This window comes from Triturus cristatus, chromosome 9, assembly GCF_964204655.1.
Source record: "Triturus cristatus chromosome 9, aTriCri1.1, whole genome shotgun sequence".
Lineage (NCBI taxonomy): Eukaryota > Metazoa > Chordata > Amphibia > Caudata > Salamandridae > Triturus > Triturus cristatus.
In genome coordinates, this window is record NC_140592.1 from 7,172,930 (window position 1) to 7,187,790 (window position 14,861).

The 14,861-nt window shown below is 50.4% G+C and overlaps 1 protein-coding gene across 1 annotated transcript in view; it reads right to left on the reverse strand.

The window, feature by feature from the left end:
- STAB1 (stabilin 1) overlaps positions 1–14,861 on the reverse strand; it is a 1,212,756-nt gene that overhangs the window by 663,146 nt on the left and 534,749 nt on the right. Inside the window, exons 26-29 of the mRNA XM_085624210.1 lie at positions 7,517–7,675; positions 7,129–7,224; positions 1,447–1,542; positions 21–68 (exon numbers count right to left, since the gene is read on the reverse strand). Of these exons, the coding sequence (XP_085480336.1) occupies positions 21–68; positions 1,447–1,542; positions 7,129–7,224; positions 7,517–7,675 (399 nt within the window). The remainder of the gene's footprint in view (positions 1–20; positions 69–1,446; positions 1,543–7,128; positions 7,225–7,516; positions 7,676–14,861) is intronic.

The window sequence follows — 14,861 nt, forward strand, 5'->3', positions numbered from 1 at the left end:
CATAAGAGGACAGCGCATACCTTAATCCACTGATTGAAGTTGGCGAAGTCTGGGTTGCTCTCAAGCTCCTAGGACAGAAGGCAGGGCAGGGGTTAGGACATGGCATTAGACATGCTCGGACACTAGCCAAGGACCGTGTTGACCTCAGTGCTCACCAGTACTGCACATTACCCTTTGCCTCTTTCTTGCCTCTTGTGAGCCTCATTCACAAGGAAACTTACATTTCTGCATCACTTACTCTTGTGCAGGTGTGTGATGTCCCCCTACACCCCTCGCTGCCCTTCCCTAATCCCATCCCCTGGAGTAGTAAGTCTTCCCATTTTTTCATCACTTCCTCTCACACTTCCTGCTAAAATGAATCCTGGCAAGGATCTGGGGTGGTGAGGCAGGGGGCGGGGAAGCAAGGGGGTGCAAAAAAAGAAACATTTTGTGAGTACGGTTTCATCATATGTCTGTCTGACCCTGCCTTTCAGCTGCAAACGCAGGAAGGCCCCAGGTTACTTGCACACACACAGAAATGTTTATGTTTTTCACTTCACCGAGCGGGAGAGATAAGTTGCTAGAACAGACAAGTGTGGGCTGCGTACAAGGCCCAAGGATGAAAAAGTGAACAAATCTGCCTCAGCTCTCATTGAAGCCTGGCCAGCTCTGTTGAGTGACCTTGACGCAGAGAGTGCAGCCAGCCCCTACAGTGCAGATGAAGGGAGGGGAGCTTCTAGAAGCCTCTCTCTGTGTTAGTAAGAGTATAAAGACGGGAGACCTCCTGTTGCTTGGACAGGGAATCTCCTGCATAGTGGACGCAATGCCCAGGGCTATTGTACCTAGTTGGAGATATCCCTGCCTGAGACTGTCCACTGGTTCCCCAGTTGTGCTGGCAGAGATGATGCTAAACAAACAGCTGGTGATGTATTCCAAGTTTTAATTACTCATTCATGTGTACATGCAGTTATCTTTCTATGCACTTAGTCCTGTGCACATGCAGTTATCTTTCTATGCATTTATTCTTGTGTATATACATTCATTATATGCATTTATTTTACATGTGCAATATTTCTATTTTATATATGGGAACTTCCTGCAATAAATGTTTCCCTTTACTTGGTAAATGAGTGTTGAGCTCTGTTTTAAGTTGTACCTTGGTATTCTAAAGGGGTGTGAAGATCCCTATTTTGAAGACTGTTCACATTGTATCCGGGGGTTTTGAAGTCTTGCTCAGGTGTCCTGAAGAGAAAGCAAGACAATTCCTCTGACCTTGAGAGGGTCATTCTTTACTTCTCAGGTATCAGGCCCTGGGCTCCTTCCAGGTATAATCAGGAGCCGGAAAGGGACTCTGATCTGTAGCCTTTAATGTGGCTAGATAGAGCGGTCACTTCCTTCCTAAACTGGGAACGCTGAAAGTACTTTGTAGTGCTTAAAGATGTAAGAATTATAATGATGTGAACTTACGTATAAAACATCCCCGTAGCACGTCATTCCATCACCTGCAAATTTTTCTGGGCATACACAGGTCCGCTCCCCAGCGACAAGAGGTCGGCATTCAGCCTGTAGGCAAAAGTACCAAGAGGTGAGTACACAGCACACATTGCCAGAGAGGGCCTCGTCGAAGGGTCTTGCTCCTAATCCTGTTAACAACAACTGCAAACCCTGAAAACTCAAAAATTATTGAAGAACATTAGAAGCTGTTCTAAATGTTGACTCAACCGTTTCCATCATAAAGTGTATTTTTCACCATTTCTGTTGTATGTTAAAGGATTATGACAACACTTTACAGAGACAACGATGGACCTGAACCTGACACTTTGTTTCCTTATCCATTATAAATGACACAAAGTCAGAAGTAACTGCTATCCATGATTTCCAAGATACAATTTTAACACCACTATCCTCTGCCAGACAGGTAGCGTGGTGAAGGAATGGATCCTAGTGAAAGATCTCAGACGGAGGAGCCAGCATAGTGGTGAAGGAATGGCTCCTTGTGAAAAGGTCTCTGATGGAGGAGACAGCAGCGTGGTGAAGGAATGGATCCTTGTGAAAGGTCTCCGACAGAGGAGCCAGCAGCATGGTGAAGGAATGGATCCTAGTGAAAGGTCTTTAAACGAGCAGTCGGCAGTGTGGTGAAGGAATGGATCCTAGTGAAAGGTCCCTGATGGAGGAGCCAGCAGTGTGGTGAAGGAATGGATCCTAGTGAAAGGTCTCTGATGGAGGAGCCAGCAGCATGGTGAAGGATTGGCACCTTGTGAAAGGTCTCCGACGGTGGAGCCAGCAGCATGGTGAAGGAATGGATCCTAGTGAAAGGTCTCCGATGGAGGAGCTGGCAGCGTGGTGAAGGAATGGATCCTAGTGAAAGGGAGAAGCCAGCAGCATGGTGAAGGAATGGATCCTAGTGAAAGGTCTTGAAAGGAGCAGTCGGCAGTGTGGTGAAGGAACAGATCCTAGTGAAAGGTCTCCGATGGAGGAGCTGGCAGCGTGGTGAAGGAATGTTTCCTTGTGAAAGGTCTCCGATGGAGGAGCTGGCAGCTTGGTGAAGGAATGTTTCCTTGTGAAAGGTCTCCAATGGAGGATTCAGCAGCAGGGTGAAGGATTGGATCCTAGTAAAAGGTCTCCCATGGAGGAGCCGGTGGTGTGGTGAAGGAATGGCTCCTTGTGAAAGGTCTCTGACAGAGGAGCCAGCAGCGTGGTGAAGGATTGGCACCTTGTGAAAGGTCTCTGACGGAGGAGCCAGCAGCGTGGTGAAGGAATGGATCCTAGTTAAAGGTCTCTGATGAAGAAGCCAGCAGCGTGGTGAAGGATTGGCACCTTGTGAAAGGTCTCCGACGGTGGAGCCAGCAGCGTGGTGAAGGAATGGATCCTAGTGAAAGGTCTTGAAAGGAGCAGTCGGCAGTGTGGTGAAGGAACAGATCCTAGTGAAAGGTCTCCGATGGAGGAGCTGGCAGCGTGGTGAAGGAATGTTTCCTTGTGAAAGGTCTCCAATGGAGGAGCTGGTGGTGTGGTGAAGGAATGGCTCCTTGTGAAAGGTCTCTGACAGAGGAGTCAGCAGCGTGGTGAAGGATTGGCTCCTTGTCAGAGGTCTCCGACGGTGGAACCAGCAGCGTGGTGAAGGAATGGCTCCTTGTGAAAGGTCTCCGATAGAGGAGCTGGCAGTGTGGTGAAATAATTTATCCTTGTGAAAGGTCTCTGATAGAGGAGCTGGCAGTGTGGTGTAAGAATTGATCCTAGTGAAAGGTCTCCAATGGAGGAGTCGGCAGTGTGGTGTAAGAATGGATCCTAGTGAAAGGTCTCCAATGGAGGAAACAGCAGCGTTGTGGAGGAATGGATCCTTGTGTATGGTCTCTGATGGCGGAGCCAGCAGCGTGGTGAAGGAATATCTCCCTGTGAAAGGTCTCTGATGGAGGAGCTGGCAGTGTGGTGAAGTAGTGGCTCCCTGTGAAAGGTCTCTGATGGAGGAAACAGCAGCGTTGTGGAGGAATAGATCCTTGTGTATGGTCTCTGATGGCGGAGCCAGCAGCGTGGTGAAGGAATAGCTCCTAGTTAAAGGTCTCTGATGGAGGAGCTGGCAGCGTGGTGAAGTAGTGGCTCCCTGAGAGAGGTCTCTGATGGAGGAGCTGGCAGCGTGGTGAAGTAGTGGCTCCCTGTGAAAGGTCTCTGATGGAGGAAACAGCAGCGTTGTGGAGGAATGGATCCTTGTGTATGGTCTCTGACGGCGGAGCCAGCAGCGTGGTGAAGGAATAGCTCCTAGTTAAAGGTCTCTGATGGAGGAGCTGGCAGCGTGGTGAAGTAGTGGCTCCCTGTGAGAGGTCTCTGATGGAGGAGCTGGCAGCGTGGTGAAGTAGTGGCTCCCTGTGAAAGGTCTCTGATGGAGGAAACAGCAGCGTTGTGGAGGAATGGATCCTTGTGTATGGTCTCTGACGGCGGAGCCAGCAGCGTGGTGAAGGAATAGCTCCTAGTTAAAGGTCTCTGATGGAGGAGCTGGCAGCGTGGTGAAGTAGTGGCTCCCTGTGAGAGGTCTCTGATGGAGGAGCTGGCAGTGTGGTGAAGTAGTGGCTCCCTGTGAGAGGTCTCTGATGGAGGAGCTGGCAGCGTGGTGAAGTAGTGGCTCCCTGTGAGAGGTCTCTGATGGAGGAGCTGGCAGCGTGGTGAAGTAGTGGCTCCCTGTGAGAGGTCTCTGATGGAGGAGCTGGCAGCGTGGTGAAGTAGTGGCTCCCTGTGAAAGGTCTCTGATGGAGGAAACAGCAGCGTTGTGGAGGAATAGCTCCTAGTTAAAGGTCTCTGATGGAGGAGCTGGCAGCGTGGTGAAGTAGTGGCTCCCTGTGAGAGGTCTCTGATGGAAGAGCTGGCAGCGTGGTGAAGTAGTGGCTCCCTGTGAGAGGTCTCTGATGGAGGAGCTGGCAGCGTGGTGAAGTAGTGACTCCCTGTGAAAGGTCTCTGATGGAGGAAACAGCAGCGTTGTGGAGGAATGGATCCTTGTGTATGGTCTCTGATGGCGGAGCCAGCAGCGTGGTGAAGGAATATCTCCCTGTGAAAGGTCTCTGATGGAGGAGCTGGCAGCGTGGTGAAGTAGTGGCTCCCTGTGAGAGGTCTCTGATGGAGGAAACAGCAGCGTTGTGGAGGAATAGATCCTTGTGTATGGTCTCTGATGGCGGAGCCAGCAGCGTGGTGAAGGAATAGCTCCTAGTTAAAGGTCTCTGATGGCGGAGCTGGCAGCGTGGTGAAGTAGTGGCTCCCTGTCAGAGGTCTCTGATGGAGGAGCTGGCAGCGTGGTGAAGTAGTGGCTCCCTGTGAAAGGTCTCTGATGGAGGAGCTGGCAGCGTGGTGAAGTAGTGGCTCCCTGTGAGAGGTCTCTGATGGAGGAGCCAGCAGCGTGGTGAAGTAGTGGCTCCCTGTGAGAGGTCTCTGATGGAGGAGCTGGCAACGTGGTGAAGTAGTGGCTCCCTGTGAGAGGTCTCTGATGGAGGAGCTGGCAGCGTGGTGAAGTAGTGGCTCCCTGTGAGAGGTCTCTGATGGAGGAGCTGGCAGCGTGGTGAAGTAGTGGCTCCCTGTGAAAGGTCTCTGATGGAGGAAACAGCAGCGTTGTGGAGGAATGGATCCTTGTGTATGGTCTCTGACGGCGGAGCCAGCAGCGTGGTGAAGGAATAGCTCCTAGTTAAAGGTCTCTGATGGAGGAGCTGGCAGCGTGGTGAAGTAGTGGCTCCCTGTGAGAGGTCTCTGATGGAGGAGCTGGCAGCGTGGTGAAGTAGTGGCTCCCTGTGAGAGGTCTCTGATGGAGGAGCTGGCAGCGTGGTGAAGTAGTGGCTCCCTGTGAGAGGTCTCTGATGGAGGAGCTGGCAGCGTGGTGAAGTAGTGGCTCCCTGTGAGAGGTCTCTGATGGAGGAGCTGGCAGCGTGGTGAAGTAGTGGCTCCCTGTGAAAGGTCTCTGATGGAGGAAACAGCAGCGTTGTGGAGGAATAGCTCCTAGTTAAAGGTCTCTGATGGAGGAGCTGGCAGCGTGGTGAAGTAGTGGCTCCCTGTGAGAGGTCTCTGATGGAGGAGCTGGCAGCGTGGTGAAGTAGTGGCTCCCTGTGAGAGGTCTCTGATGGAGGAGCTGGCAGCGTGGTGAAGTAGTGACTCCCTGTGAAAGGTCTCTGATGGAGGAAACAGCAGCGTTGTGGAGGAATGGATCCTTGTGTATGGTCTCTGATGGCGGAGCCAGCAGCGTGGTGAAGGAATATCTCCCTGTGAAAGGTCTCTGATGGAGGAGCTGGCAGCGTGGTGAAGTAGTGGCTCCCTGTGAGAGGTCTCTGATGGAGGAAACAGCAGCGTTGTGGAGGAATAGATCCTTGTGTATGGTCTCTGATGGCGGAGCCAGCAGCGTGGTGAAGGAATAGCTCCTAGTTAAAGGTCTCTGATGGAGGAGCTGGCAGCGTGGTGAAGTAGTGGCTCCCTGTCAGAGGTCTCTGATGGAGGAGCTGGCAGCGTGGTGAAGTAGTGGCTCCCTGTGAAAGGTCTCTGATGGAGGAGCTGGCAGCGTGGTGAAGTAGTGGCTCCCTGTGAAAGGTCTCTGATGGAGGAAACAGCAGCGTTGTGGAGGAATAGATCCTTGTGTATGGTCTCTGATGGCGGAGCCAGCAGCGTGGTGAAGGAATAGCTCCTAGTTAAAGGTCTCTGATGGAGAAGCTGGCAGCGTGGTGAAGTAGTGGCTCCCTGTGAGAGGTCTCTGATGGAGGAGCCAGCAGCGTGGTGAAGTAGTGGCTCCCTGTGAGAGGTCTCTGATGGAGGAGCTGGCTGAAGCTCTCCCGGCAGATCCAGGTGGTTCTCACCTCTGTGCGAGGTGATCAACCTTGAGCTTGATGGAACAGGAGATCTGCAGACTGACAGCTGTTCACCTGGTCCACTGAGCTCTTAATGATGTCCTGAGGATTAGTTGAGTTATTGAAAAGGGAACATGATTCTTATGGACAAAATGTGAAAAAGATTCCGACCAAGAGGGCCAGGCAGCATCAGTGATTGGTACAACCTCCCCTGCACATGAACGCTGCTTCCCTTCTGTAGGAGTCAATCAAACGTCACCGCTTTTGGGCCACAGTTTCATGCTGGCTTTAGGGGCCTCACAGCAGCAAATGAGCACTTCACCACAATAAGCAGGAAAGTCCTTACTGACCCCGGTAAGGGGGTTTGAGTTGTATCTCATGCCTCAGGTTCAATCCTTAGTCATGAGTGACCGCTTGCCAGCACAGTCTGTGGACTCACTGCGCAGTGAGACAAACCCCTGGGTTGGAGATGGGTGTGTGTCCCACCAGGGGCCAGTAACATATCCTTCCAGTGCCATGAGGAGCTTCATGTTCAAAGAGGCACTGATAGAATGCGAGCAACCAGCGTAATGTTTCCATCTTCAAGACCTTTCTCAGGTCTGAAGCACAGAAGGACGAAGGCGAGTGAAAAGTGACATCCACTCACTGGAACCTTTCACGGTACAGAAGGACCTAGATTTCTTTTCTTACCCTAAACCGTTCTCCTTTCGCATCTGGAGACAGAGACCCCAGTTGTGTGCACGGTGGCACCTCATCCCTCTCCGAGCACAGTGGCTGGTCATCAAATGTTAGTCACTTCTGTGATTCATGAAAAAGTGTGGCTTCCTACAGCGGACTCACTTACCATGTCGTGACAGTTGCCGTTGTTTTCCAGACATGGGTTCAGTAGGTCACAAAGATAGCCGTCCCCTGCGTACCCTCGTTTGCACGTGCACGTGTTCTGTGGACAGAATGGACAGACACTGTGAATGTAAGATGTGCAACACAAATTTCACACTTTAAGGATGCGATCTAGTAAAGCTTGATGTAAAGTCCTTGCATTAGAGCAATGAACTAGTGTATGAAACTGTGACTCAACATGGCGGCGAGAGCTTCATTCTAGTAGACAGACCAGGACATAGAAGATAGAAACAGAGACTCAGGATGGAGGGGGCCAGGCCAGCACCAGAAGAGAGTTCAGGCTGATGGCATATAGAGTAAAAAGGCACCTCTGGTCAACATATTTACAATACCTGTCCTGGTTCCACGAAGGTGCAGTCTGCGTTGACGTGGCAACCTCCTCTGCTCTCCAGCTGGCAGTTGTCGATGGGCAGGCAGGCTCTGCCGTCACCAGTCCAGCCGGGGTTACACTGACAGGTGGCGGTACCAGGACCAGTGCTATTGCATAGGGCCTGCAAACAAAGTGGCCACATAACATAAATATATAGAGCACATAAATGCCATTTCTACTAGACCTTGAAAATAAAAGTCTTAAAATGCCACCACTCTGAGCGCCTTTTAATACCCACGCTCATACAAGAGATTTAATGAGTGACATCATATAAGATGTGCCTATGAAAGCACTAAGTTCACATGCTACATGTTGAGATCGATAAATACGATAGCAATGTACACCCTAATGTATGCACGCATGGCAGTACCAATAAATGCAATATCATGTATTACATCGTGTGTGTAATACATGCACACACGATGATGTCAATAACAGTAAATGCAATCCCAATGTATGCTGTAACCCGTGCATGCGAAGTGATGTCAATTCCCTTTAAATTTAATTTTGATGTACACCGCATAATGACGTCAATATCAGCGAATGCAATATTGATGAATGATGTATCAACTGTACGTATAATAATGAGAATATCGGTAAATATGATCTCAATGACCACCATGTTACAAGTACACACACTCATAAACTTGTATCATTGCTGTCCGATTCATCCGAGATGACCTCCCCATCAACCCGGAGTCAGAGAGGCCTTGCGCCCCAATCCCAAGCCTACCAATTGACAGGTCACGGGTGGGGTTACACTTAGCCCAAAGACAAATGCACACCCAGGAAAAATCTGATCGATCCCACAGATAGTTAGTCACACCATAAACAGGCTAGAGGAGATTGGCCCCAATAAAACACGTTTGGCCAAAAGCGCGCGTTCCCAAAATGCCACAAAGTTAGATGCTATAAGTAGTTAGGAACACTCAGACAACCAGGACACGACATGCACACCCCATGGGGTGATCATGCGTGCAAAACAGGGGACATCTGGACTCTCACACACTGGCCCAAATCAGCTCTCCCGAGGGCGAGAGTCATCTGTGTCCCCCTTATCAGATGTTTCTCCTTGTTATTTATGACTATGAAGCTTTTCAAAGAATATTGAAGTGTTTTATTGTACACACAAAATGTATAAATGTGTGGTCAAAACTTCTGTACCGTGAGACTGTCTTCAGACCCGCCTCTGTTGATATTCTACCGGCTGCGGTGTTTAACTAAACCAACTTGTTCCTGTTTTGCCAAATGCTTTTTGTCTTTTAATTTATTTAAGGTAAAATCATATTTGAGAAACATTTTAGCGAGCCAGATAGGAGAGATTGGTTCATCAAGCCCAACTGCTGTCGAAGGAGGGACTCCGGCCCGAATGGATTCACCTTCGCGCAACGAGATCGGTGAGCAGAGGCCATCATTGATTAGAGGTTCTGCTGAATCCATGGGGTGGAGGTTTATCCGGAGACAGCCGTCACAGGGTAAGAGACTACATCTGATCTGTAGTGCCAGTATGCGGGGTGTGGCAAACTAGGATAAGTACGTAGATCACTTTTGCTTTTCCCTTAGTCAACACGCTAGAGAAGGGGAAGGTAGCTACAGTTTTTTTGCTTGGACGACTGGGCGTGAGACAAAGGGTATGCTTGTCTCTGGGTGTGATACAGGGACCGCTTGGACCACTGGGCATGACACAGACAGTACGCATTGGCTCTGGGTGTGACATAGAGCCAGCATCTTGGTCTTATTTTTTGTCTAAAGGAGTTTTCTTAGTGCTATTGGTTTCTTAACACTGGTAGGATCTGAAAAAAGTGAGAGGTGTTATTCGCTTGGGTCGCTGGGCGTGACACAGCCTGCAAGCATGACCGCTGGATGTGACATAGGGTGTAATTCGGATGTTAGGGAAAAATTTGGAGCATGGTGAATAAGGTATAGCCTGTGTCTGGCCACAGAGGGCCAGTAGTTGTCAGCTGTGCCTTTTTTCTCTGCACAAATCATTGTTATTTTTGTCCGCCTAGCCGACATTGACAGACTAAGGAGCTCTCTTAGTTCCGTGTGGTGCACGGAGCATAATTCTTTCCGGGCTGGATGCAATGGGAAGGGACTACGGTTTTTTGGACAAAATAACCATTTTTTCTGTCAAATCTTTTCTCTTCTAGTCTCTTTTAGATTTTTCCATTTTATGCATTATTGAAGTTGTGGTGCTGTTGAAATTTTGCAAATTGTGCTTAATGTTAAATGTTGTATCATGTTAATACGTTTATGCTTTTCATGAATTAATAACTATTTTATCTACAAATCAAAATTCCATATTTGCTATTTCACTGCTAAAAGTCAACTCGTATTGTCCATAACTAACCATTACACTTTGTTGCAGGATGTTATTTTTTCATTGCATTTGTCGAACTGTTATACGTCTGTCGATGCATCCATTTTTTAGAGCTTGTAACCAGCTGATTGTTTCTGGTACAACCCAGTGTACACAATTTAAGGTGGAATTTGTTATAATTTAAAATCTCAAGACTATCGAAAGTTTGTAAAGTCGTTTAAAAACAAATTCTCTAATCCATCATGGAGACTCCACTCGACCATATGCAAGCGAGGCTCCCCGATCCATCATGGAGACTCCACTCGACCACTTGCAAGCTTGGTTCCTAATCCATCATGGAGACTCCACTCAACCATATGCAAGCGAGGTTCTCTAATCCATCATGGAGACTCCACTCGACCACATGCAAGCGAGGTTCTCTAATCCATCATGGAGACTCCACTTGACCACATGCAAGCGAGGCTCCTTGATCCATCATGGAGATTCCACTCGACCATATGCAAGCGAGGTTCACCGATCCATCATGGAGACTCCACTCGACCATATGCAAGCGAGGTTCCCCAATCCTTTATGGAGACTCCACTTGACCATATGCAAGCGAGGTTCTTTAATTCATCATGGAGACTCCACTCGACCACATGCAAGCGAGGCTCCTTGATCCATCATGGAGACTCCACTCGACCATATGCAAGCGAGGTTCCCCAATCCATTATAGAGACTCCACTTGACCATATGCAAGCAAGGTTCTTTAATCCATCATGGAGACTCCACTCGATGCAAGCGAGGTTCTCCCATATGCAAGCGAGGTTCCCTAATCCATCATGGAGACTCCACTCGACCACATGCAAGCGAGGTTCCCTAATCCATCATGGAGACTCAACTAGGCCACATGCAAGCGAGGCTCCACACACAGGTCTGAAAATTAGGAAAATATTGCCATGAGTGACACACCAATACCAAAGCATACACATTCCCCTGGCCTGAGGGGGGGAACATTCAATATCAACAACATAGAGCACACAAAGACACACATACAGACCAGGTATACAGGTCAGAACAGGGCTTAATAAGATGCCCTACTTGAACTATGGGACAATGGCAAGGTGACCCCAACTTGCAACCCACATAACCCCTGAGCTAGTGACGTCTGGGAAACCGGCTCTAGCTCCTCGGGGTCAAATAGCGAGGGCAAAAGGGCAAAGTGGGACCCGTCAACCAGGGGGAAGCAAGGGGGCACCTGCCAGGGACCACCCAGGCACTCAAAACAGCACTCACCACATTGTCAGCCCCTGGCTGCCCTCAGGAGGGCCCCATAGTCACGATGTTAATAGGCGAAACACCGTACCTCTTTCTAGTGGATGTAGAGGCAGCAAGGTCATTCTTGCGGGAAGAAGCAGGCCCCATATCAAAGACTAATGCCAAAATACAGGGAATATCGGATTCCGGGCCTGTGGTTCTCCTCACAGAGCCCCTCAAGTTTGCAATAGGGGAACACAAGGTGCAGAAACAACTGCTGTATTATCCTTTCTCCCTGTTTAATATATTGGGACAAAGCCTATTGTCGAAGCTAAGAATGTCCATCCAGTTTGCAGATAATGGGACTATAGCCTGCTCCTCCCCCGGAAACTTTCCCCTAGTGCACAAGCCAGAAGATGGCTCTCACATTACATGGAAGCCAGCCTGGGTGATCCCAGTCCATCGAGCCTCCTTGAAGGGGACAGTTCTGGGTTATACGGGAAGCCTCTTAGAGCTATATGATTTAGCTCAGCATTGGGCAATCCGCGATCACCACCTCTTTCTTGGTGGGAACGGTCAACAGGCTAGCATGCAAAGTGCACAAGGATTAGGAAATGCAGAATTATGACACATGCAGGCCCACTGAGCTCCCCAAGGCTAGGTGGGAAACCGGCACAAGGTGCATAGGGACAATAGGGGTAGTGACCAGACCCTGCACGCTCCTGGGGTTGCCCGATCAGGCCTCTGGCACCACCCTCGACACTTCCCTGAGTGTGGAAGTGGCACAGACAAGGTGGCCTCGTGTTGAGTGGTGCGTCCCTCGCATTGGAGGGCCCCTACCTGCTATCTAATGCGGTATCCTGGCAAACGGCCCCTAGAAGAAGTCCGGCACAACTAACCGGTAAGGCGACACCCCAGGGAGGTATCCCCACCTGCCACACGGGAAAAGCTCCAAGGCCCACAGCAGGCAGGCTACAAACTCCACTACCCATGCAGTGGTCCTCTTGGGGTGACCAAGTAGCAGGTGAGGTCACCCTCCAAAAGCTCACAGCAACCACAAGCTTGCAAACAGCATCTGGCTGGAAGGCGGAAGCCCCCAGATCACAGAGAATGTCTCCTAAAAGCATACCACAAACAAAAAGGCACAATCCCACGACAGACGACACAGAATATCCATCCACAAAATCAAGCCCAGAGCAACGCCATTGCAGCAGGGAAATCAGGCAACCTGTGCCCTAACACAGCAGGGACCGGACAGTTGGCAACAGTCAATGCAGACGGGGAGCCCAGCAAGGGCTGGGGCACCAGCAGGGAGGGGTAGCTGTTTGGGGAGGCAACATTTTTACACAATCTCAAAATACAAACACACAGTATCATAAGATCACCCCCCAACAGGATGTATCCCCCTCACAGCATCGTGCAGATACATTTCCTTACCTACATCCACAATAGTTGTGTAGGCCGCCCTATGTTAGGTCAGTAGGGAATCCACGCTAAATCTGCCATTTTAGGTGCATGCAGGGGCCCAGGCCCTACTCTGCTGCTCGTCCCCTAGCGCTGGGTTAGCTGGCCTTGCCCTGGGGGGAGTGCAGTCTGATGAGGGGATGGGTGGTCCCCGACCAGTGCGTAAAAACAAGCACCAAGGTCCCTTGCCCAAGTCACTAGGGCGTGCCCCAGATCAAAAGGCACCATTCTTTAACATTTTGAGGCCTCCAGCAAATGGAGGCCCCCTTTTTAGTCCCAAAATAAGGTGACATCCCAATGCCGAAGCCAGGTTTCTGTGCACTTGGGGTGTTGACATGCCCCACATAACTCTGTAGTTCATGCACAAATTTGGCATCAAGCCAATAGGGAAATTCACCCAAGCATTCAGTAATTTAGTTTGTTACTCACAGCACGCCAAGTCCCAGCCACACACCTGACACCCACCGCAAGCAGGACATTCTGCCTCCTCCTCTCCCCTAATGCTTCCAAACATATCCAAAGTCTGCTCATCGGCTCATGTCCCTCCAAAGCAGCGGGAGTAGTGTTTCACCGGGTAGGAAGTCCCTAATATCCACCGAGTGTGACAGACCCAAAGCATACTGGATCCAAGGGAGAGGGGGGCGATGGGAGGGAGAAGGTTTCCATAGATGACCATCGCAGCCCCCTGCACAAGGTGCACTGGTATGCTCACCACTGCACACAGCTTGCCAATAAGACACACAGGGCCCTATGGGGGTCCACGAAGACCCTCCAACTACCTCGCGTAACACCCAGACCACAGGTAAACGCCCACTGGAACCCGCCATAGGCAGCCTAGAAACAGACCAACATTCTTAAACCTCCCAGAAAAAAAGCATACCTCAATAAACCAACCCCGTTTAAAGAGAACCTCATTGCGTGCCACGTGTGGAGACCAGAGAAATGCTCACATTTCAACAGACAGATCACCAAACAATTATAACTCCTCTATTTATCAAAATTGCACTCAGCCCCTGCAGGTTAAAAGAACACCCCGCACAGAGTAAAATAACACACATTTTTACGGACCAGCCCACAGAGGAAAATACCGACCCCACCACAGCAAGCAGAGGGGGGAGCAAAAGTACAAATAAAACTAAAACAAACTTAAACCTCACCATTCTTCAGCAGCGTGCTAGGTAGCTTCACGCTTCAGTAGAGCCATTGAATATACCCGTTTAAAGAAAACCAGGAAGTGTTCTAAAAACTCTGCGTAGCCGGGGTACTCGCGCACCACGACAATTCCCGAAAAATGTGCCTAGTTCCATGAAACCCGCTTTGAAATTCTTGCAACGCATGTGAAGAGACCTCTTGCACCTTGCGTACACGTACAACTGAACCCAACTCTAGCATCCTACCAGCACGACACAGCGCGTCCTACACAGCACATGACCACTGCGGGCAGGAAAAACCATGAACAGGTCATATCACATACGCCCACTGATACCTCACGCCGTATGGCAGTGGTGGCCACCACATACAAAAAGTGGTGGGCGGGTGGAGGGAGCTGAGGGGGAGTGCGGGAGCGAGAGCGTTGGGGGGTTTAATAATTAAAATAGAGAAAATAAGACTTATCTGAAGCTGCCATCACCTCCCGCGTCGCGCTTTGCTGGTCATCTTCATATATACTTGTCCCAGCAGAAACTGCGGCGGCATCATACACCCTGTGCAAGCCCCACACTGCGCTCATTCTATGAGAGCAGCGTGGGGATTGGCCTGAGCGGGCTGCTTTGACGCTCCGCTCAGGACAGACTCCCTGTGCAAGCCCCACACTGCTCTCATGCTATGAGAGCAGCGTGGGGATTGGCCTGAGCGGGCGGGTTTGACGCTCCGCTCAGGACAGACTCCCTGTGCAAGCCCCACGCTGCTCTCATGCTATGAGAGCAGCGTGGGGATTGGCCTGAGCGGGCTGCTTTGACGCTCCGCTCAGGACAGACTCCCTGTGCAAGCCCCACACTGCTCTCATGCTATGAGAGCAGCGTGGGGATTGGCCTGAGCGGGCTGCTTTGATGCTCCACTCAGGACAGGCTCACTGTGCAATCCCCGTGCTGCTCTCATGCTATGAGAGCAGCGTGGGGATTGGCCTGAGCGGGCTGCTTTGACGCTCTGCTCAGGACAGACTCCCTGTGCAAGCCCCACACTGCTCTCATGCTATGAGAGCAGCGTGGGGATTGGCCTGAGCGGGCTGCTTTGATGCTCCACTCAGGACAGGCTCACTGTGCAATCCCCGTGCTGCTCTCATGCTATG